At 43.2% G+C, this 23,046-nt stretch overlaps 1 protein-coding gene across 1 annotated transcript in view; it reads left to right on the forward strand.

Moving 5' to 3' along the window:
* The first annotated feature begins 11,414 nt into the window (after window positions 1-11,414).
* LOC137368846 (RNA exonuclease 1 homolog) overlaps window positions 11,415-23,046 on the forward strand; it is a 60,650-nt gene continuing 49,018 nt past the window's right edge. The window contains 4 exon segments of the mRNA XM_068029052.1: window positions 11,415-11,607; window positions 19,816-19,842; window positions 20,429-22,080; window positions 22,482-22,542. Coding sequence (XP_067885153.1) covers window positions 11,415-11,607; window positions 19,816-19,842; window positions 20,429-22,080; window positions 22,482-22,542 — 1,933 coding nt within the window.

The following is a 23,046-nucleotide window of genomic DNA, read 5'->3' on the forward strand; positions in this document are numbered from 1 at the left end:
TTTTTTGACTTGGTGCTGTTTGGAACTGTTTTGTCGTGTATTTTTTACAGATTTTTATGAATAAAGTATTTTGGAAAGAAAAAAAAAATCCCAGCTGGAGGACCATCAATTCAGTGAAAGACGCACTTTTGTCTGTCTGAAACCTGCTGGTCTTCCAGTGCCAGGAGCTGTTGATGACCGAGTGTTGCAGACTGGCACAATGCAAGGTCCAGGACTATGTGCGAAGAGATGCACTAAAGAATGCGGCAGCCGCCGCAAAATCTCAATGGAGAAAGGCCACTGTCTAAGGCCCTCCCATCATAGTACACCGAGGGGCTGGAAACTGTGTAAAACCCCTTGGGCTATATGCAGAAGCGTATGTTTGACATGAAATTTAAATGTACATTGTCAATATAACCTGTAATGGCAAATATAGTGAGGCACTTTGTGTACTGTATTGTATTGCAGTTTATTTAATGTCAACTTTGAACTGTTACATAATGTACTTTTAGAAATTTTATGAATAAAGTATATTTTTGGGAAAAAGAAATACACAAGGTACCATATTCTCCACCTGCAGTTTCATCCAACATAGCCAGGTACAAGACCTGGGGTTAGTACCATGACTGGCGATATGAGGATGGATCCTCATTAATCTGCATCTGCTCAGTCTACTTTCCCCTTCTCCTTCACAAGCTGCAGAGATATAAGGATTCCCATTGAGATACATGTAGATCCTCTCAAAGCTGAGCTTCCAGAACACTGCAAATGCATAGAGCAGGCATTCAGTGCCACGGGTGACCGTAGACTGCCTTATCAGATCTTGTAAACAGAAAATCTTATAGGATAATGAAAATGCATTGATTAAACAATCCAACCTAAAGCTTATTAAGGGTCATTGTTTTAACCTATACACATTTTCAATTTTGAACATAATATTTATTCCTTGCATAACAGGAGTAAAAAATATAGATTTTATTTGCACATATATGATCTACATGATCTTATACTCAGCCATACTGTGGCATTCTTAAGTACTTGATGCCTCTTGATTAATACAATATTGTGATCCTGTAATGCTGCCTCATCAACATAATGGAGCAAAGCAGACTTATCGAGTGACTTAAGATTTAGAAAGCAAGGTGTGTAATCCTTTTTGGGTCAGATAGACTAAAACAATAATAATGTATATGTTACGTCTTCAGCAATGCCTGAAAGCATTCTTTTTCAGAGTTGCGAAAATATCTCAACACTTCCAGTCAATTGAATGGTCAATTTTAAAAGATCAGGTGAAAGTGCAAATAGACTGCTGATCTGATTTGAAACCTGAGCTGAGTAGATGCTTAACACCTTGACTTAAAAAGGATAAACCTTGTAATCCTATTCCATTAGCCTAAATAGAATTACTTGTACAGTAGTATAAAAACAGTGCCTTGCAATACTTCACCATCAGCACTGCATCTCATCTGCTATTCCTCTTGCCTTCAATAGTTTTTTTTGGTACAGTGGGAAGTTTCTAGAAGTAACGATTACAAATCACTAATTAATAAGTTACAGAGTCTAAGTGTTAGCTATATTTTACCGTTTCCTGACCAACATGTCTGAGAACCCCCCAGTCTGTGTGCAGATATTCTCACTAATTCTTCTAGTTGTCTTTGGGCTTTACTGCATTTTGAAAGGAGCTTCTTTCACAGCATTCAGTTGGTGGTATATCGTCGGAGCATCCTGCATGGTGGCAGCTGCCTTCACCTCCTTCCGTATTTATGAAGTATGTACATTAGCATCACGCCAAGATGCTGCTTCAGAACTCTCTGCACCGAACACTTAACAGTACTGAGATGGAGACTGGTTTACCAAATCCTAAAACATCAAGCAAGAGAATAACAAGACCGTGTGGACTCCTGATTTGAGTAACGACCTACTGCCCCTTGGCAACTTGTCAACTTATTTTGAACACGAGGTGCTATTCCTTAGAATGGTATATACATAGCATTCAATGTTCTAAAGATTAGATTGGTACAATATGCTGGGTATTCATTTTTTTCCTGTGGGACTAAGCAAATCTCTGGAAACTTTTCCCTCTAATTTATCATCTCCAGCCCTACACCCCTTCCCCGAATCCTCTGTTCCTCTGACTGTAGCCTTTTCTGCATCCTCCCTCACCACCCCTCCCCCACTTCACCCTACTATTGGTGGCCATGCCTTCAGGCACCAGGTGCTTTGGAATTCGCTTGCTAAATCTCTCCACCTCTCCATCTCCCTCTATTACTTTAAGGCCCTGTTTAAAAGCCAGCTCTTTGATTAAATGTTTGACTACCAATTCTGATAACTCCTTCTTTGGCTCAGCATCTATTCCTGTTTGATTACATTCCTATGAAGCACTTTGAGACATTTTTCTATTAAAGGTACTTAAAATCACAAGTTGCTGTAACTTAGATGATCCATTCAGAAGGGATCCTGTCTACTGAGTATCGGTTATTTAACAGTGGGTTGTGTTACATTAGCAATACGGTTTATTGCATATCTGTATCATTCAGCATAATTTCAAATAATTGTTATTCTTCTCTATTATATGGAAACTTTACCGATTATCATTGAACCGTCTCCCAGAAAACAGCCAAGGGTGCACCAAATCTGCCACACACAGGGTTTATTTATCTCACCCTCCCAATCAAGGCATCACACCCTGCTTCTTAAAAAAACACTGCACAATCCATGGGATTGTGAAAAATATGATCATTGCAGTTGTTTAAGCAGAATAGTTCAACACGACATCGCTAAAATCAGATTATCTAGTCATTATCACATTGCTGTTTGTGAGATCTTTCTGTGCACAAACTGGTTGCCCCGTTTCCTACATTATAACAGTGACTACACTTCAAAAGTACTTGATTGTAAACCACTTTGGAATGTCCTGAGGTAGTGTAAGGCACTATATAAATGCAAGCTTTTACTGTTATTGTAGACTGTAAATGATTATGAAAATGGATACTGTGGTTTTGAAAGATTTGACAAAATTTTAATTGCAGTACCACTGCTAGGAGAACTAAGGTGACCTATAAGGAATGCAATAAAATATATCGAACTGATTTGAATTAAGTGGAATAAGCATTGTTGTGATCTTTAATCAAAATGCAAATTAAAGCTAAGATATGCTGCACACAAATCTCTTGTATCTTTTGGACAAGCTTTTTCTCTCTGCAGCTTTCTCCCTTTACCTTTATTCCTTGCTGAAGTAAAGTTCCATGTATGCCAGTCACCCAAGTGGCCATTGTTTCTACATGAGTCTTGATGATGAGTATTGGCAGGCTTAATGAGCTGTAGATAGGAAGTCCTTCTTATTTCTGCAATCTCCTCCAGCCCTACAACCCTCCGAGATCTCGGCACTCCTCCATTTCTGGCCTCTTACGCGTCCCCAATTTTAATCGCTCCTCCATTGGCGGCTGTGCTTTAAGCTAGCTAGACCCTAAGCTCTGGAATTCCCTCCCTAAACCTCTCCACCCCGCTCTCTTTCTTTTCACCTTAAAACCTACCTCTTTGACCAAGCTTTTGGTCACCTGTCCTGATATCTCCTTCTGTCTTTCAGTGTCAAATTTTGATTGATAACGATGTAACTATTATGTGGAATTGGGCTGAATTTTAGTTCCAAGGTCCCAATCCTGACACTGGGCTGAATTCCCATTGGAAATCTGGAGGTCACCCTGGCGGCACCCCGGAGGAGATTTTCGAGGAGGCGGGCAAGTAAGAGGCCGCTTCTGGGAGACCCATCCGATTAAGAACAGCAGGCAGTCTCCGCAGCTGGGAGGGCTAATGTGAGCACACAAAGCTCTGGGTAGCCGGCAGTCCCACTGGGAGAGGTGGGGGCTGCCGCTGTAGATGGGCAACTGAGAGGGCACCTCAAGATGGAGGCGCCCTCTAAGACTTGTAAATTGTACAAATTACATTGTGGCCTCAGCTTCCAGGCCATCATTATGTAGGGGGGTGGCCCTTCACAGGATGGCCTGTGGCAATGGCTATGGACCTCACAGACCAGCGGGTCCATGCTGGGCTGCTTTTCAGGATGTTCCCCTGGCCCCCACCCCTGCACTGCCACCAAGAGGCTGCCAGTACTCTATCAATCGGCTCCAGCCACATCGGGGTGGGGGGTGGGGGGAAATGCCATCCGTCATCTGGAAAATCCAGACGGCGTGTGGAATGCCCTCAACTGGCACTTTAATTGGTTACCTGCTGCTGGCAGAGGCAGGAACATGCTGGTACGCCAGTCGGTAGCAAGAAATTGCCAACACGCCTGCCTCTAAACCCACCTTCACCTTGAGGTGAAAATTCTGCCCATTACGTGTGGATTTGTTCTGGCACATTAGAACTATACTTCAATATCATATGCTCATTTGGTCACCACTTTTTCTAGCCCTGTATGCTAATGGTTTGGGGAGCAGTTTGGCACGGGGGAGGTCTAACCAACAAATGTTGATCAATGCTATCTAGCGCTCAAAACGCTGATGATTGGTATATACATGGCAGCACTCTGAGTGGCAGTGAAAGCCTGGACAGGCTCTCAAGTACTCCCACAGCATTTGCGATGCTCTCTTGCTCTCCAACGACAGAAAGAATGAGAAAATGTGGTTGTACATGTGCACATCAGCAGTCAGGTTTTTTTGGATCACCAGAACAGACAAGAGGGGATAAAAAGGAAAGTTAAAGAGGAAAGTAGAGGAAACAAAGGGGAAAAACAGAAAGGGCACAAGAAAAGAAAAATAGATCATGTTTCTACTATGCTGTAGTAGTCAGCATAGATTCCATTATCATAGTGTAACGGAAATCACACCTGCCAAATGGAAACATATTAACATATTAAACATATTTCGTCATATAGAACACTACTTGAACCCTTTTACTGGACATTCCACATAACTTGTTCAAAAAAAAGACCAGAGAGTTGAACAGCTGAAAACGTGGCTGCACATTTGCATTATGAGAGACAGTTGAATAGAGAAACTATGGGAGTGCTGACTGATTCAATTAACAAGATTGGTCTAGGCAATCATAATAATCAACCTTCTTTGTCTGTGTAAGAGCCAGAGCTCCACACCCCACTGAGTGTGACTGGAGAACTTTGAGAATCAACAAACCTCGCAGAAGATGCTGTTTCAAACAGAGCTAGTCACATGACTTACCTGCTGGCCAGACTGAGAACTGTTAGAATTGTGCCTCACAGAAAGGTTTGGGGCAGACTGCAACTGAACTCAAAGGAGGACGGTCTCCGCTTTATTTGTCTCTCTCTCAAGCAAAGTCCCAGGGACCCACGGCAGCAGCTTAAGCCTCAAGACAAAGGACCCCTTCAGCCTTCTGGTACCAGGGAAGCAAGTTTGAAAGTGTGCATTGGGCCTCAGCGAGAACTCCAAGACTGCAATTTCAACCAAGGACTTTACAGCAAAACAAAAGACAGTGACTGAATTCCATTTACTACTCCAACCTGCCCCCTTAATTCTTTCTCCTCCTCTATATCTATTCGTGTGTGTGTTTATATTGTATGCATGCTAGTGTGGTTGCATCATGTATTTTAGGAATTTTAACCAAGTTAGAGCGATAAGGCTAATAAACTTACATCTTACTTGTTTAAACCTAAGAAAACCTGCCTGATTGATTCATTTGCAATTGCAATTAGAGAGCAGTCAGCATGGACTCACTGAGGTGTTAAGCTAGAAACACTGTGTTTTAAAAGATAAACACTGTTACGGCCAAACCAGGAAAGGGACAAGAGGGGAGCCTGAGACCCCTTCCTTGCCTGGTCGCAACAATAGCAATGCAAGCAACAACCACATTTGATTACCTGCAAGCATCAGTGTGAAGTTGGGGAAAGGAGCAATGCTGGGCCCACAGATGTAGAACAAAATGTTACTCAGTGGCTTTCCACCTCCAGCTTGATTTTTAATGATGACAAAATAGTCAGTTCTTCCTAATTATTAAAAGGCGAACGATTGCAAGGAAGTTCCCAAGAATTATAATTTTAAGGGTGTTTGCCTAAACTGTGACTTTAGCATTGCATCAACACTGGTTGGCATCCTTCCATCTATGAAAGATGATGGACACGCAGAAAACAATCCATTTAGGTGGGGTGTCTTCTCTTGATGCACCTTTGCTGATGGCTGTGAAGGCCAATCCTTGAGAGGCAAGTTCTGCCACAAGTGCTGCACATGAAGTTGCCAAGTGACGCAGTGAGTTGATGTTTATGATGTTGGCGCCTCTTGCTAAGCTTCTGTACCAACTGGTCAGCGTGGTAGTGCACACCAGTCCACAGGATGTGTCGCTATTTCCCTCTTTCGCCAGCTAGTGACTCCCAGGTGCGATAGTTGACATTTAAGGCCTTCATGTCATGCTGGCAAGCATCCTTGAAGCAGAGTTTTGGGTGCCCCACTGGCCCCGGCTACCTCACCTTGGGTTTGCGACTGTCTTTCATCCTGTGGACGTGTCCGATCCACCGAAGCTGCCTCTGTTTGATTAGTGCCAACGTACTTGGGAGCTCTGCCTTTGAGAGGACTGTCGCATTGGTGATTTTGTTCTGCCAGGATATACCCATAATGTGCTACAGACAGAAAGATGGAAATTCAACACTAGAGTGATAATATAAAGAAAGAAGGAACACTTAAGTTCTATGGCACGTTTCACCATATCAGGATGTCCCAAAATGCTTTACAGCAAATCAAATACTCAGTTGTCGGCACTGTCGTAATGTAAGAAATGCAGCAGCCAATTTGCACACAGCAAACTCCCACACACAGCAATGTGATAATGACCTGATAATCAGTTTTAGTGATGTTGGTTGAAGGATGTTGGTTGAGTGCAGCGCTCCATTAGTACTGACCCACCGGCAGTGCAGCAAACCCCCATTACTGATCCTCTGACAGTGCAGCACTCCCTCAGTACTGACCCGCTTGCAGTGCAGCACTCCCTCAATACTGACCGTCCGATAGTGCAGCACTCCCCCAGTACTGCCCCTCTGACAGTGCAGCACTCCCTCAGTACTGACCCTCTGATAGTGTAGCACTCCCTCAGTACTGCCCCTCTGACAGTGCAGCACTCCCTCAGTACTGCCCCTCTGACAGTGCAGCACTCCCTCAGTACTGACCCTCTTACAGTGCAGCACTCCCTCAGTACTGTACTGGATCATCAGCCTAGGTTTTGTGTTCAACTATCTGGAGTTCAGTGCTTGACTGGACTCAGGTGAGAAGCTTGGATATTGTTGTCCCCACTGTTTGAGTTTGACATCACATGAGACATAAATCTGTGATGACACGACAGTGGAATTAGAAATCACTCAGGGGATTAAGTTTATGCCAAACATTACTGCCCCACTCTCAAAATATTTAAAATTTAACTAGTGGACAAGGAGCTCAGCCCATGCATGTAACTACTCAAACACACGGATCTCTCTCTTTCTCTCCTGGGCAGAATAAACAGAGTTCATGTCAGATAATCTCAGTAAAATAGGACCTGGCTGGGACTGACACTGCCTAGCTCCTGTGTAAATGTAGCATAACAGCTTAGTTTTTTTGATTGTGCTTCTCAGCTGCTCATTATATAACACAGCCACCTCTCTCCCCTCAGTGATTTCTGATAGGTAATTTGCTGAAAGTACTTCTTCCAGTAGTCACTGAGGAGTTAAAGGAAGATGCAGGTACATCCAGAACCCCAGCTTCCTCCTGTGGCACCAGAGATGGTGAGAATGGGAAGGGTTCTTCCAGTAATATGCAGGAAGAAATCATAGGGAAAAAATGGGAATGAATTTCAGAGTGAACTGCTATTACATGTTGGGAGAAAGTAATAAAAGTTAAGTAGATTTCTAAAGTTGAACATGAAATTAAAGAACTTACCTGCAACAGCAGGAATCCATGATGGCAAATCAGAGCTTTGAAAATGACTCTTCAGTGTCACCTCTAGGCCAGAACATGAAGCTACAGGCAGATTCAAACTAAAAGAACATAAATAGGAACTGGATTAGGTCATTCGGCCTTTTGAGTCTGCTCCGCCATTCAACAAAATCATGGTTGATCTTTGACATCAACTTTACCTTCCCGCACTATCTTCATGTCCCTTAATTCCCTCAGTACCCATGTGTATGGTGTAGTATGTGAAGAGTAGTCCCTTTGTACCCTTGTCAGCCATACATCCATGATAGCATGGATGTGGACAAGGAGCACCGATCTCCCACTGCTGTGCAACTCATACTTATGCCTCCAAGGAGCTGGTAGTGCACACCAACGGGCACACCCTTGGACCTTGCCTCAGCTGGTGTGCTAGACTAAGTGAGGGGGAACAGCAAACTCACAAGACTCATAAGGGGCGTCACCCGTTTCAAGTGCACGAAGCCTGGGCTGGCAGCTGAGGCAGAAGAACTCACTACTCAGAGTCAATGGCTCAGAAGGCACGACAGCAAAATGTGTGACACATCAAGGGCAGAGTCATGACGCTTAAGTACAAGTGGGCAGTCACCTTGGAAGAGTCATGATACTCAACAAGTATGCACCCATAGTTAGTCATGAAATCTAGTTTAAACAGTAGTCGTGATGTAGGCAGACTTGGGCCCCCCTGCGGAGATGTCTGCTGTAAATAAGAACAGGGAACAGCAGGACTAACTAGAAAGTAGGAATAGCCAGGTGAATGATGAGGGCAGCCCAAACTCGGAAGAAAGGCTACCATCTGATGATGCTACTCTCAAAACCAGACAAGAACTCTTGAAAATTGGAACATGGAATGTGAGGACACTCTACCAGAGTGGTAAAATAGGCATGAAAGAGATGTTAAGTCTCAACATCAACATTTTAGGATTGGCAGAAGTTAGATGGATGGAATCTGGGAAAATAGACAACGGTAAGCAGGTGATGATCTTCTCGAGTGATAGAGAACATAAGAATGGAGCTGGAATAGTGATGACAAAGAAGGTAGCAAGAACAATGCAGGGATATTGACCAATATCAGAGAGAGTGATTATGGCAAAATTTAAAGGGAAACCAATGAACATTGTGTGTTTACAACTGTATGGGCCCACACAGGATCACAGTGATGAAGAATGGAAGTATTCAATGAGGAGGTGCAAAAAGCATTGAAGCATGTGAAGAGTGGAGACATCTTGATAGTCATGGGTGATTTGGACACAAAGGTTGGCGGAGAGAGGCATGGAAATATGGTAGGAGCTTATGTCCGAGGAACAAAGTACAGCAGAGGTGAACGCCTGATATAGTTCTGTGAGGAAAACTACTTGGTCATTTTGAATACACTCTTCAAACAACAGCCAAGAAAACTGTACATCTGGAAGAATCCAGGAGATGTTCACAGAAATCAAATAGATTTTCTGATGATCAATGAAAGATAGAACAGCATCAAGAATGCCTTCACTTACCCAGGTGCAGACATCAGTTCAGAACACTGCCTGCTTGTAATGAAGATGAAGATCAGGCTGAAAATCCCAAAAAAGAATCCCATGAAAGATCAACCCAACTTAGACAGACTGAGAGGATGTGATGTGATGAAGATGTATGCTGTGGTGGTTACTATCAAGTATGAAGCTTTATTTCAGGAAGGGACAATGCAAGATCTTAGTGAGGAGGAAACAACAGAAAGACATTGGGAAAGGTTGAAACAGAGCATGAAATACACAGTAACTTAGACAGTCCCTAAGAGAGGAGGAAACATCAAGAGTGTATGACTGATAAAATACTAGATATGATGAAGAAAAGGAAATAGAATAAGAACAATGAAGAAAAATATGACAGAATAGAAAGGCAGATAAGAAAAGCATGTAGGACGGCCAGGGAAAGGTGGTGTGAAGACTGTTGCAAGGAAATAGAAGAACTGGAGAAAAGGCATAATATGAGAGCATTGCATGAGAAAGTTAAAGCACTGAGTGACAAGAAGAAAATAGCCACAAATAGTGACTGTGTAAGGAACAGGGAAGGTGAACTTCTCTTTGAAGAAGAAAGGGTAGAGAAACTATGGGTGGAGTGCATCAGTGAGCTGGATGATGATGAAGACAGAAGTGAATTGGTACCACCAGAGGGAAGAGAAGGACCAGAGATAATAGAGGCAGAAGTCAGTGCAGCGATCAAAACGATGAATACAAAGGAAGCACCTGGAATCGATGAGATACCAGCAGAATGCCTGAAAGTCCTGAATGAGGTTGGCATTGGGAAACTGACAGATCTTTGCAACTAAATTTACAGAACAGGGTTTATTACTGTGGATCTTATACAGTCAGTGTTCATTAAGCTCCCAAAGAAACCAAAAGCCCTAGAGTGTTTAGAGCGCAGGACAATAAGCCTCATGAGCCATGTGATGAAAATGATTTTAGTAATCATTTTGGAAAGAAATGACCTATCTATAGAAGCAGAGATAGATGATGGTCAGTCAGGATTCAGACCAAAGAAAAGAACAAGGGAGGGCATCTTTAACTTGAGAGTAGTGATTGAAAGATACCTGGAAGTACAAAAACCAGTGTATGTATGCTTTATAGACTGTGAGAAGGCATTTGATAGAGTCTATCATCAGAAAATAATGGAGTCCTTAAACATACTAGAAATTGATAAAAATTATAAAAGGATAATTCAAAATCTATATTGGAATCAATCAGCGCTGATGAGACTCGATGACGGCTTGTTAGATAGTTTCCCAAACAAAAGAAGAGTGCTGCAGGGATGGGTTATATCCCCAAAACTGTTCAACCTGTACACTGAAACTATCTTCAGAGACATAGAACATCTACCAGGTTACAATATTGGTGGGTTGAACATTAACAACTTGAGATACGCAGATGACGCTGCATTGATTGCAGAGTCAGATGAGGCAGTACAGGAAATTGTGAACAAAGTGAATGTAAGGAATGTGGAATATGGATTAAGAATTAATGTGAAGAAAACCAAGACAATGGTGATAAGCAGGGACTTAACCCCGGAAGTGAAAACTGAAGTAAATGGACAGGTCCTGGAACAAGTGAAAATGTTTACATACCTCACAGATGATGTGAGATCTGACTGTGAGAGCCAAAGGAGAATTGAGATAGCCAAGACCAGCTTTGTCAGACTGAACTTGTTAACATTAAAGAAACTGGCCCTGAATTTTAGAAAAAGAATGCCAAGGGGCTACATTTTGTCATCTATGTTATATGCCTCAGAGACATGGACAACAAATAAAGAGACTTTGATAAGCTGAATGCATTCAAGATGTGGACATATCGGAGGATGTTCCGCATATCTTACACAGACAGAAATCTACTTCAACATCTTGAAAACCCCTTAACCTCTAAAGGTCACCTCTAACCCAAAAAAAAGGACTCTTGTGTGGAGGGTTTGGTAAGGTAAGGTTTTCCTTTATTTTTACTTAATCTCTGTCAATTTAGAGCAGAGGGGATGAAAGCTAGGGCAGTTGCATGCTCCTCTTGCAGGATGAGGGAGGTCAGGGTCACCACTTGTGTCCCTGCTGACTTCACCTGTGAGAAGTGCACCCAACTCCAGCTCCTCACAGACCGCGTTAGGGAACTGGAGCTGGAGCTGGATGAACTTTGGATCATTCAGGCAGCTAAGGGGCTGATAGAGAGCAGTTATAGGGAAGTAGTGACACCTAAGTTACAGGATAAAGGTAGCTGGGTGACCGTCAGGGGAGGGAAAGGGAATAGGCGCACAGTGCAGGGATCCCCTGTAGCCGTTCCCCTCAATAATAAGTATACCGTTTTGGATACAGTTTGGGGGGACGACCTACCAGGTGAAAGCCACAGCGGCCAGGTCTTTGGCACTGAGCCTGGCTCTGTGGCTCAGAAGGGAAGGGGGGAGAATAGGAGAGCGATAGTGATAGGAGATTCAATGGTTAGAGGAACAGACAGGAGATTCTGTGGTCGCGAACGAGACTCCCGGATGGTATGTTGCCTCCCGGGTGCCAGGGTCAGGGATGTCTCAGATCGAGTCTACAGGATTCTTAAGGGCGAGGGGGAGCAGCCGGAAGTCGTGGTACACATCGGTACCAATGACATAGCTAGGAAAAGGGATGAGGACCTGAAAAGCGAATATAGGAGTTAGGTTGGAAGCTAAAAGGCAGGACGAGCAGGATAGTAATCTCAGGATTGATACCGGTGCCACGTGCTAGTGAGGCTAGAAATAGAGAGCGAGTGCAGCTGAACACGTGGCTACAGAGCTGGTGTAGGAGGGAGGGCTTCAGATATGTGGATCATTGGGATACCTTCTGGGGAAGGTGGGACCTGTCCAAGAAGGACGGGTTGCATCTGAACTGGAGGGGCACCAATATCCTGGGCAGGAGGTTTGCTAGAGCTCTTCGGGAGGGTTTAAACTAGTTTGGCAGGGGGATGGGAACTGGAGCTACAGATCAGTGGATGGGGTAGCTGTTGAACAGGCAGATACCGAGTGCAGAGAGTCTGTGAGGAAGGTTAGACAGTTGACAGGGCAAAGTTGCAGCCAGTATGATGGGTTGAAGTGTGTCTATTTTAATGCAAGAAGTGTCAGGAATAAGGGTGATGAACTTAGAGCATGGATCAATACTTGGAGCTACGATGTTGTGGCCATTACGGAGACTTGGATATCACAGGGGCTGGAATGGATGTTGGATGTTCTGGGGTTTAGATGTTTCAAAAGGAATAGGGAGGGAAGTAAAAGAGGTGGGAGAGTGGCATTGTTAATCAGGGATAGTATCACAGCTGCAGAAAGGGAGGTCATCGAGGAGGGTTTGTCTACTGAGTCATTATGGGTGGAAGTCAGAAACAGGAAAGGAGTAGTCAATTTATTGGGAGTTTTCTATAAACCCCCCAATAGCAACAGAGACACGGAGGAACAGATTGGGAGGCAGATTTTGGAAAGGTGCAGAAGTAACAGGGTTGTTGTCATGGGTGACTTCAACTTCCCTAATATTGATTGGAACCTCCTTAGTGCAAATAGTTTGGATGGAGCAGTTTTTGTCAGGTGTGTCCAGGAAGGTTTCCTGACTCAATATGTAGATAGGCCGACTAGAGGGGAGGCTATGTTGGATTTGGTGCTTGGCAACGAACCAGGCCAGGTGGCAGATCTCTCGGTGGGAGAGCATTTCGGTGATAATGATCACAACTCCCTGACCTTTACTATAGTCATGGAGAGGGACAGGAGCAGACGGGATGGGAAAATATTTAATTGGGGGAGGGGAAATTACAATGCCATTAGGCAGGAACTGGGGAGCATAAATTGGGAACAGATGTTCTCAGGGAAATGCACGACAGAAATGTGGAGGTTGTTTAGGGAGCACTTGCTGTGACTGCTGGATAGGTTTGTCCCGATGAGGCAAGGAAGGGATGGTAGGGTGAAGGAACCTTGGATGACAAGAGATGTGGAACAGCTAGTCAAGAGGAAGAAGGAAGCTTACTTAAGGTTGAGGAAGCAAGGATCAGACAGGGCTCATGAGGGTTACAAGGTAGCCAGGAAGGAACTGAAGAATGGACTTAGGAGAGCTAGAAGGGGACATGAAAAAGTCTTGGCGGGTAGGATTAAGGAAAATCCCAAGGCGTTCTACACTTATGTGAGGAACAAGAGGATGGCCAGAGTGAGGGTAGGGCCGATCAGGGATAGTGGAGGGAACTTGTGCCTGGAGTCGGAGGAGGTAGGGGAGGTCCTAAATGAATACTTTGCTTCAGTATTCACTAGTGAGAGGGAACTGGTCGTTTGTGAGGACAGCGTGGAACAGGCTAATATGCTCAAACAGGTTGATGTTAAGAGGGAGGATGTGCTGGAAATTTTGAAAGACATGAGGACAGATAAGTCCCCGGGGCCAGACGGGATATACCCAAGGTTATTACGGGAAGCGAGGGAAGAGATTGCCGCGCCTTTGGCGATGATCTTTGTGTCCTCACTGTCCACTGGAGTAGTACCAGATGATTGGAGGGTGGCAAATGTTATTCCCTTGTTCAAGAAAGGGAATAGGGTTAACCCTGGGTATTATAGACCAGTCAGTCTTACGTCGGTAGTGGACAAATTATTGGAGAGGATTCTGAGAGACAGGATTTGAAAATGCATAGTTTGATTAGAGACAGTCAGCATGGCTTTGTGAGGGGCAGGTCATGCCTCACAAGCCTCATTGAATTCTTTGAAGATGTGACAAAACATGTTGATGAAGGAAGAGCAGTGGATGTGGTGTATATGGATTTTTAGCAAGGCATTTGATAAGGTTCCCCACGGTAGGCTCATTCAGAAAGTAAGGAGGCATGGGATACAGGGAAAGTTGGCTGTCTGGATACAGAATTGGCTGGCCCATAGAAGACAGAGGGTGGTAGTAGATGGAAAGTATTCAGCCTGGAGCTCGGTGACCAGTGGTGTTCCGCAGGGATCTGTTCTGGGACCTCTGCTCTTTGTGATTTTTATAAATGACTTGGATGAGGAAGTGGAAGGCTGGGTTAGCAAGTTTGCCGATGACACGAAGGTTGCTGGTGTTGTGGATAGTGTGGAAGGCTGTTGTAGGTTGTAACGGGACATTGACAGGATGCAGAGCTGGGCTGAGAAGTGGCAGGTGGAGATCAACCTGGAAAAGTGTGAAGTGATTCATTTTGGAAGGTCGAATTTGAATGCAGAATACAGGCTTAAAGACAGGATTCTTGGTAGTGTGGAGGAACAGAGGGATCCTGGGGTCCATGTCCATGGATCGCTCAAAGTTGCTATCCAAGTTGATAGGGTTGTTAAGAAAGTGTATGGTGTGTCGGCTTTCATTAACAGGGGGATTGAGTTTAAGAGCCGCGAGGTTATGCTGCAGCTCTATAAAGCCCTGGTTAGACCACACTTGGAATATTGTGTTCAGTTCTGGTCGCCTCATTATAGGAAGGATGTGGAAGCTTTAGAGAGGGTGCAAAGGAGATTTACCAGGATGCTGCCTGGACTGGAGGGCATGTCTTATGAAGAAAGGTTGAGGGAGCTAGGGCTTTTCTCATTGGAGCGAATAAGGATGAGAGGTGACTTGATAGAGGGGTACAAGATGATGAGGGGCATAGATAGAGTGGATAGCCAGAGACTTTTTCCCAGGGTGGAAAGGGCTATCACCAGGGGGCATAATTTTAAGGTGATTGGAGGAAGGTTTAGGGGAGACGTCAGAGGTAGGTTCTTTGCACAGAGAGTGGTGGGCGCGTGGAATGCACTTCCAGCAGTGGTAGTAGAAGCAGATACATTAGGGACATTTAAGCGACTCTTGGATAGGTACATGGATGATAGTAGTATGAAGGGTATGTAGGTAGTTTGATCCTAGAGTAGGTTAAAGGTTCGGCACAACATCGTGGGCCGAAGGGCCTGTACTGTGCTGTACTGTTCTATGTTCTATGTTCCATGTTCTATGGAGAACAGTCCTAGCTTTTCCAACCTCTCCTCATAACTGATGTCCCTCATCCTGGTAAACCTCTTCTGAACCCCTTCTAAGGCCTTTACATCATTCCTGAAATGTGGAGCCCAGAATTTTTTTTTAAAATTTGTTCTTGGGATGTGAGCATCAGTGGCAAGGCATTTACTGTCCATCCCTAATTGCCCTTGAGAAGGTAGTGCTGAATCACGTTCTTGATCCATTACAGTCCATGTGTGTAGGTACACCCACAGTGCTGTTAGGAAGGGAGTTCCAGGATTTTGACCCAGTGACAGTGAAGGAACGGCGATATAGTTCCGAGTCAGGATAGGGAACTTGCAGGTGGTGGTGTTCCCATGCATCTGCTGCCCTTGTCCTTCTAGGTGGTAGATATCATTGGTTGGGAAGATATTGTCAAAGGAGCCTTCTTCACAATACTCCATCTCATGCCTGACCAGTGATTTATAAAGATTTAACTTGATCTCTTTGCTTTTATATTCTATTCCTCTATTTATAAACCCAAGTAACCCATATGCTTCTTTAACCAACTTTTCATCTTGTCCTACGACCTTTAAGGATTTGTCTATATAGACACCAACGTGTCTCTGCTCATCTACACTTTACAAGATCCCACAAGGGATAGAAAGGAAAGTAAAACATTTTAAATTTTACATTTTTAAATTCAGACAGCAACTTTTGGATATCCATGTTTAACTGTGCAACTGTCCTTGCCTGAAGTTGTTGTACCATTTTCACATAACTAACAACAAGCATCATTAGCTTCACCGTTTCTTTGACAGGAAATCATGGGCCAACTTTTTTATGGCGTCGAATAGCATTAGGTAATGCGGAACGCTGGAAACCTCTGTCTCAATGCATCCAACAGGTTTAACAAGTATTGCTTGGAATATAGTAACCCACATGACCATTTTACAATTAACCTTTACTCAGCATAGGATCAGTCAACAAGGAAAGAGGCCATTCAGGCCATTGTGCCTGTGCCAGCTCTTTGAAAGACTTATCCAATTAGTTCCACACACCCCTGCTCTTTCCACATATCCCTGCAAATTTTCCTCTTTCATGTATTGAATCTGCTTCCACTGCCCTTTCAGGCAGTGAATTCCAGATCACAGCAACTCACTGCATAAAAAGATTTTTCCTCATCTCTCTTCTGGATCTTTTGTCCATTATCTTAAATCTGTGACCTTTGGTTACTGACCCTCCTGCCAGTGGAAACAGTTTCTCCCTATCTACTCTATTGAAACCTTTCAATTTAGTTTTCTAATTATCTTTTTGTTTTCTTGAAAAGTACTTTTAAGTTGCTTGGTTAGTTGTGCCCCTTTAAACAGAAGAGGGACAGGTGATTTCCCCCTCTGATGTTAGGATGATTAAAACCAGGCAGAGTGTATTTAAGTTCAATGATCGGGGTAATTGTGGCGGGTGCAGTGATTGGAGTGGGTGTTGTTGTTGGGCGGGGAATTCAGCTGCAGAGTCCCGGGCGGCTCTCAGGAGAATGCTGCGCTCCACTGGCTGCTTTCGCTCGGTTATCTGTCCCTTCTCTGCCCGCGGCTCCTGCCAGCGGAGTTACTGTCATTTTAAACATGATGGGAAACCAGCCGAGACTGTCCCAAGACCGCAGGGTAAGGAACGAGGCGAGCAGGCAGATGGACTGAATGGCAGAGATGAGATTTGCCATTGAACGTCATTTGTGAGAAGCGTGGAAAAGTTCACTTTTATTCCACTTGTTTGGGAGGCGAAGGAACATGCATTTGAATTTAAACTAAATCGATTTCCTTAATTGGTGGATGCAATGCTGCACAAATGGACCTCGACTTTTCTCCACTGTCCCCTCCCACCAATCGGGTGACTAATGGCTCCCCATTTCATAGGTTTCTGGTTGCAGACACTAAATAACTTATGATCATGGAGCATTTTGGCCAAATTATTCCGATCCTGCCATTGTGCACCCTTTCTAGTAGGACATCAGTAAATAGTGAGGTTACCCTCTCTTTTCTTGGACACAGAATTCCCACTGAGATCACCTAATAAGTGTCATCTGTGGCTCAGTGGGTAGCAGAAAATCATGGGTTCAAGTCCCACTCCAAAGAGTTGAGCATGTAATCCAGCTGGACACTCCCAGTGTAGTAATGAGGGACTACACTCCTGGAGGTGTTGTGCTGCCTTTTGGAGTGATAGTAAACTAAGGTCCTGTCTGCCCTATTGGGTGGATATAAAATATTTTGTAGCACTATTTTGAAGAGCAGGGGGGTTCTCTTCAGTGATCTGGTCAGTATTTATTTCTCAACCAACATCATAAATCTGATTGTCACCTGATTGCAGTTTGTGTGCAAATTGACTCTTCCTACATTACAACAGTGACTACATTTCAAAAGTAAAGCATCTTGGGATGTTCTGAGTTCTTGAAAGGTGCTACATAAATGCAAGTTTGTCTTTTCTTTTACTCAATGAGTCATTGAGTCCTGAAACATAATTTTTCATCTTTTAAATCATTTCTTAACAAACAGTTGGATGTGGTTATGTAATTTTTGTCAAAACATGTCATCTTTGGCTCTATCTTACCCCCCCCCCCCCCCCCTCCCTCCCCAATTGCAAGATCTTTGGGGGAAGGAAATTGGGAGATCTTTTTATTAAGTAACTTTTTTGTGATGTGTATAATTGTCTCATTTTAAGTGCTATTGATCCTTTTGCATTCTCTCAGTTAAGGGATGATGCCTTGAAAGATTACTCTCCCTGTTGAAAGTTATGTTCTTATGTGGCCCTTGAACAAATGAGTTTGTTGTATTATCACAGTGCCTGATCTAAGTAATTCCACCTGCACAGTCATGGTTGAAATGATTTTGAATTTTTGTGTCAGTAGGTGAGGGGTTGGTATGGGAGACTGTATAAGCCCAATGATCGGGTTGATGTACCTTGACTTCTAAAAAGTGTTTGCCTGTGCTGGTGGTTAGTATTTCAGGTTAAAGTGGTAGGTTTTGGGGTTAAAAGTTTGGATGCAAACATTTTGTTGAAGTGTAAGGAGCCTTCACTGCTTCCAGTTTACATTCAAGACTTTGATTTGGAAACTGAGCATAAAAGGGACCAATGTACAGATTAAACTAAGAGGATTAATTGAATCTAGTAGGAGTCATGTGAGCCGCATGGAAGATGGCAGGATCCCCAAAGACACATTGTACAGTGAGCTCGCCACTGGTATCAGACCCACCGGCCGTCCATGTCTCCGCTTTAAAGACGTCTGCAAACGCGACATGAAATCCTGTGACATTGATCACAAGTCGTGGGAGTCAGTTGCCAGCGTTCGCCAGAGCTGGCGGGCAGCCATAAAGACGGGGCTAAAGTGTAGCGAGTCAAAGAGACTTAGTGGTTGGCAGGAAAAAAGAGAGGCGCAAGGGGAGAGCCAACTGTGTAACAGCCCCGACAAACAAATTTCTCTGCAGCACCTGTGGAAGAGCCTGTCACTCTAGAATTGGCCTTTATAACCACTCCAGGTGCTGCTTCACAAACCACTGACCACCTCCAGGCGCTTATCCATTGTCTCTCGAGATAAGGAGGCCAAAGAAGAAGTAGGAGGTAGCTTGGGAACTGCAAAATGAATTAGACAAAGTAAATGAGTGGAATAATGGCAGATATCAACACCAGTGAATGTATGCAAGAAGTAAATGTAGGTGACAATTGCTTGAGAATAGTATCAAAATAGCTAATAAAGTTGTAAGTAATTGAATCAAACAAATCTTAAATCATCAACATGTCTGTTGTCCATAGAAAGGTGTAATGGTCTGCCTCAAACATTGCCTGTAGCAAAACATTCCCTGCTCCAACAATTTCTCCTAACATCCTTTTGAACCATTTCCCCAATATCTATATTTGGATGAGATCTAGCTGCAAGACAACTAGAGTTTGGAAGATTAAAGACATCATCTTTGGCTACTGACACACACTCTGATCTTTTTCCACTGTCTGACATCATGCCAACCCCTCCCCTGGGCACTATCAGGCTCAAACAGGAATTCTTTCAATTAAATGTCTACCCCCATTTCTCCTCCATCAAACAAGCTACCTATCTCCACCTCTAGCAGTGCCTGGCTTTGCCCTTATAGTGTATCTGCTGCTAACGTTTGCATGCATGCCTTCATCACATTCATAGTTGATTACTCCAATATTCGGTCTTGACACAGTGGGTAGTACTTTTGCCTCTTAGGCAGAAGGTAGTGGACTTGAACACATAATCCAGGCTGATGTGGGCAGTGTTGAGAGAGCGCAGCACTGTTGGAGGGGCATCTTCTGGCTCAGATAGTAAACTGAGGTCCCAGCGACCTCCTCAGGTACATGTAGAAGATCCCACAGCATTGTTCAAAACAAAAGAGCAGGGGAGTTTTCTCGGTGGTCTGGCCCATATTTATCCCTTTTGTAATTTCTTTCGCTCAGAATTCTGACTGAAAGCTAATTTCAATTTTTTTTGATTCTCTTTTGATATTTTAGATTCTGGGAAGATTCTAGCTTACGTTGGTGAGTATAGAATGTGACATCTGATCCATTCAATTTAGACCATCTGGTAGATTTTCTGCATGCTGTGACCATGTAATAGAAAATTGTAGGCTGGAGATGGCCAATTTCCTTTTCTATTTAAATTAATGGTCTGAAATCGATTTACAATCCTGGCATTTGCTGGAAGCACCATAAATGGCTAATTTATCTCCAGTTTCTTTAAATGCAGGTCTACAATGGCTCTTTGGTTACTGGGTGTCAGATGTGATGATGATAATTATGAATATTGGCTTATTTAATTGTAGATGTCTGCTAAAAATGGGTTTATTACCAAATGCAATAAAGGAGTGATATAAATACTTTTAGTTAAAACTGCAGCATGATTATAATGCATCTCTTTTCTAATACCAATTTTTATACTCTGGCTATTTGACAATGTTGGTGAGTCAAGGAAAAATATCAATTGGTTAGAACTATTTTTACAGTAAACCATTTAATTTTTCCACCAGCTTTTTGCATATGCCTTTTTGGGAAGTTGGTGGGGTGGGTGGGTGGGGTGGAAAGAGGATTTATTTTACTATTTTTCAAATTTTAATATTCCTTCCAGATCATGTGTACAAGTTATCTGATGCTGATGTTCCAACAACTCTGGCTGCTAATGCTTTGGAGCAACTTTGGGATCAGCCATTGTTACCTGAAGCTGCGTGCACAGTACTTGAGTTAGAAAAGGTCAGCAAAGCAATTGAGGTAGTGAAGACTGAGGTAGAACAGCAACAGCACAAGCTTTTGATGTACAAATCTTCCTTGGAATGTGAAAACCGCAACTCTGTAACTTCACTAAGCAGCAAGTTTAGCTGTGCCTCTTCAAGTACCAGCGTAGTAAACTTTTTGGCATCTAAAACACCAAACCCTACCATTGTATTTGAATGTGAGGCACAAGATACTCGCTTGAATAGTGTTGTGTGCAATCCACCAACAATATCTAGCCATTCTTTAAGCGAACATACATTTAATGCCTTAGCTGCGATAAATGCAGAGGATGCATTCCAGTATATTCCCATGGCTAGTCCCAATATCAAAAATGCTTGCTCAGATTTGAATAAGTATGTGATTGACCGGTGCAGGCCAAGTACTGATTTAGAATATGATCCATTGGTAAACTACTCTTCCAACTTGAAGCAAAATATCAAGAAAGAAAACATGGGGCAGCAGGAATTCAAGAGGATGATTGAGGAGAGTCCTGAAAAGAAGTACTCTCTGGCAACCAAAACAGCAAAGAATTCTCAACCCTTCGAAGCAGAAGTGAGCTCTGATGATGATGAGCTGGTCATTGATGTGCCAGAGTTACCTCCGATCGCTCAAAATTCTCAGCTCAACAGGAGATGTCAGAGAAAAGGAAATGATGCTAATGCTTCAAATCTCAGCTTGATTCGTAAAGTAAAGCGACCAAGAGTTGCTGATTCCACTGATCCAATGTTGGATGTGGGAAAATCTGTGGACAATTCGGCTGCTAAAAACCTTATGCCAGAAAGTAGTGAAGAGAATGGACTAAACTCTGGTGCTTTGCAAAGCGAAAAAAAACATTACTCCAGCCAGAGTAGCAAATCTTGCAATGTAACAAATGATCAGATGAATAAAGTTGGCAAGCACCTTGATGTTCCCAAGCATGGTTCTAAAGCCAAAGGTAAAGAAGAACCATTGAAACTAGAACTGGTTAAAAAGGGAAATGCTGCTGCTCACGTCAATGCCAATACAGTTAAATTGTCAAATCAGAAATGTAGAACTGTGTGTGTACCTGCAAAATTGGAAGTGGATGTGCAGAAATGTGAGCGAACTGAAGAGCGAAGTTTAATCCATTTAGACAGTTTGAAAAAGTTAAATGACAAACGGCCTCTGGCTGAAAACAGAAATGCATTGCTGAAAGTTGATCAAGTGCCCTCCTCTGCAATAAAATGTAACAGACCAGGGACTGCAAATGAGAGCAAGTGTATCAGTAAGTTGGGAACTGGACTGGGCACCGATCAGCAAGGACCAAAGATACAGAACCAAGCTGACAATTGTGGCAATGAAAACCAGGTTGAAAGTCTCCAAACCACAAGTGATATAGGTGAAGAATCATCTCTTTCTGATGAAGAATTGAATTCTATAGCTTCTGAGGAGTTGGACTTCTCTGAATCAGACCCAATGGAAGAGTGCTTGAGGATTTTTAATGAATCCTCAAAACAGGAAATTGAAGATAGGGAGACCGATACTGAGCAGGTATTTACTGTATCTTTGCAATGCCTTTTGGGGTGGAGAAGGGATGAGGAACTAAATTAATTGAGCAAATAATTAATGTTGTGTATCTTGATGAGTGGGGCACAAAGCAATGCATTCTGCTTATTTGCCAGTCATATTTTATTTCAAAGTTACTGTTGTGTATAATTGGCCTGAAGTTCTAGTTAAAAATACAAATCTTCAAATATTCCCATGCTGGTGTCCACCATGTCAACCTATATCTGTTACTTAATTTTGCTGCAGCAATTCACAACCTATGCTTTGAGAATATTAATGAGATGACTTTGGGATTTATTTCCATACATTTGCACAATATTTCTGAAACAATTAACTGCACAACCCCATTCTTCTTGCACAAGACAAATATAACTTCTGTCCCCCAGTCTGGACCAGATTTGAGTCTTGATTTTGGAACTGGAAAGCCACAAGTGGAAAAGTTTAGGAGTGAGTATCAAGCTGCCAGGATAGCGATTTAGGAACTTGAATTGAAATTTAGGGGCGATGGTCTACAAATACCAAAGGCGTTGCATCAAATGATTGAGACTTTCATTTTAACAGCAGAATTAACTTTTTTAAGGTTAAGCATTTGTACAATAACATTGGTAACAGTAATGTATGTGGCGTTGAGCTCATCCAAAACTCTACTGCCAGTGTCTTGACTTGCACCAGGTTCTGTTCACCCCTTAAATAAAAGCAAAAAGGTCCGAAGAAGGGTCACTGACCCAAAGCATTAACTCTGCTTCTCTTTCCACAGATGCTGCCAGACCTGCTGAGTGGTTCCAGCATTTCTTGTTTTTATTCCTGTTCACCCCTTACCTCTGTGCTCACTGACCTACATTGGTTCCCAGTCCAGCAACAACACAAGATATAAAATTCTCATCTTTGTGTTCAAATCCTTCCATGGCTTCACCCCTTCCTATCTCTAATCTCCTGCAGCCCTACAGCTCA

Source organism: Heterodontus francisci, chromosome 4 (assembly GCF_036365525.1).
Source record: "Heterodontus francisci isolate sHetFra1 chromosome 4, sHetFra1.hap1, whole genome shotgun sequence".
Classification (NCBI taxonomy): domain Eukaryota; kingdom Metazoa; phylum Chordata; class Chondrichthyes; order Heterodontiformes; family Heterodontidae; genus Heterodontus; species Heterodontus francisci.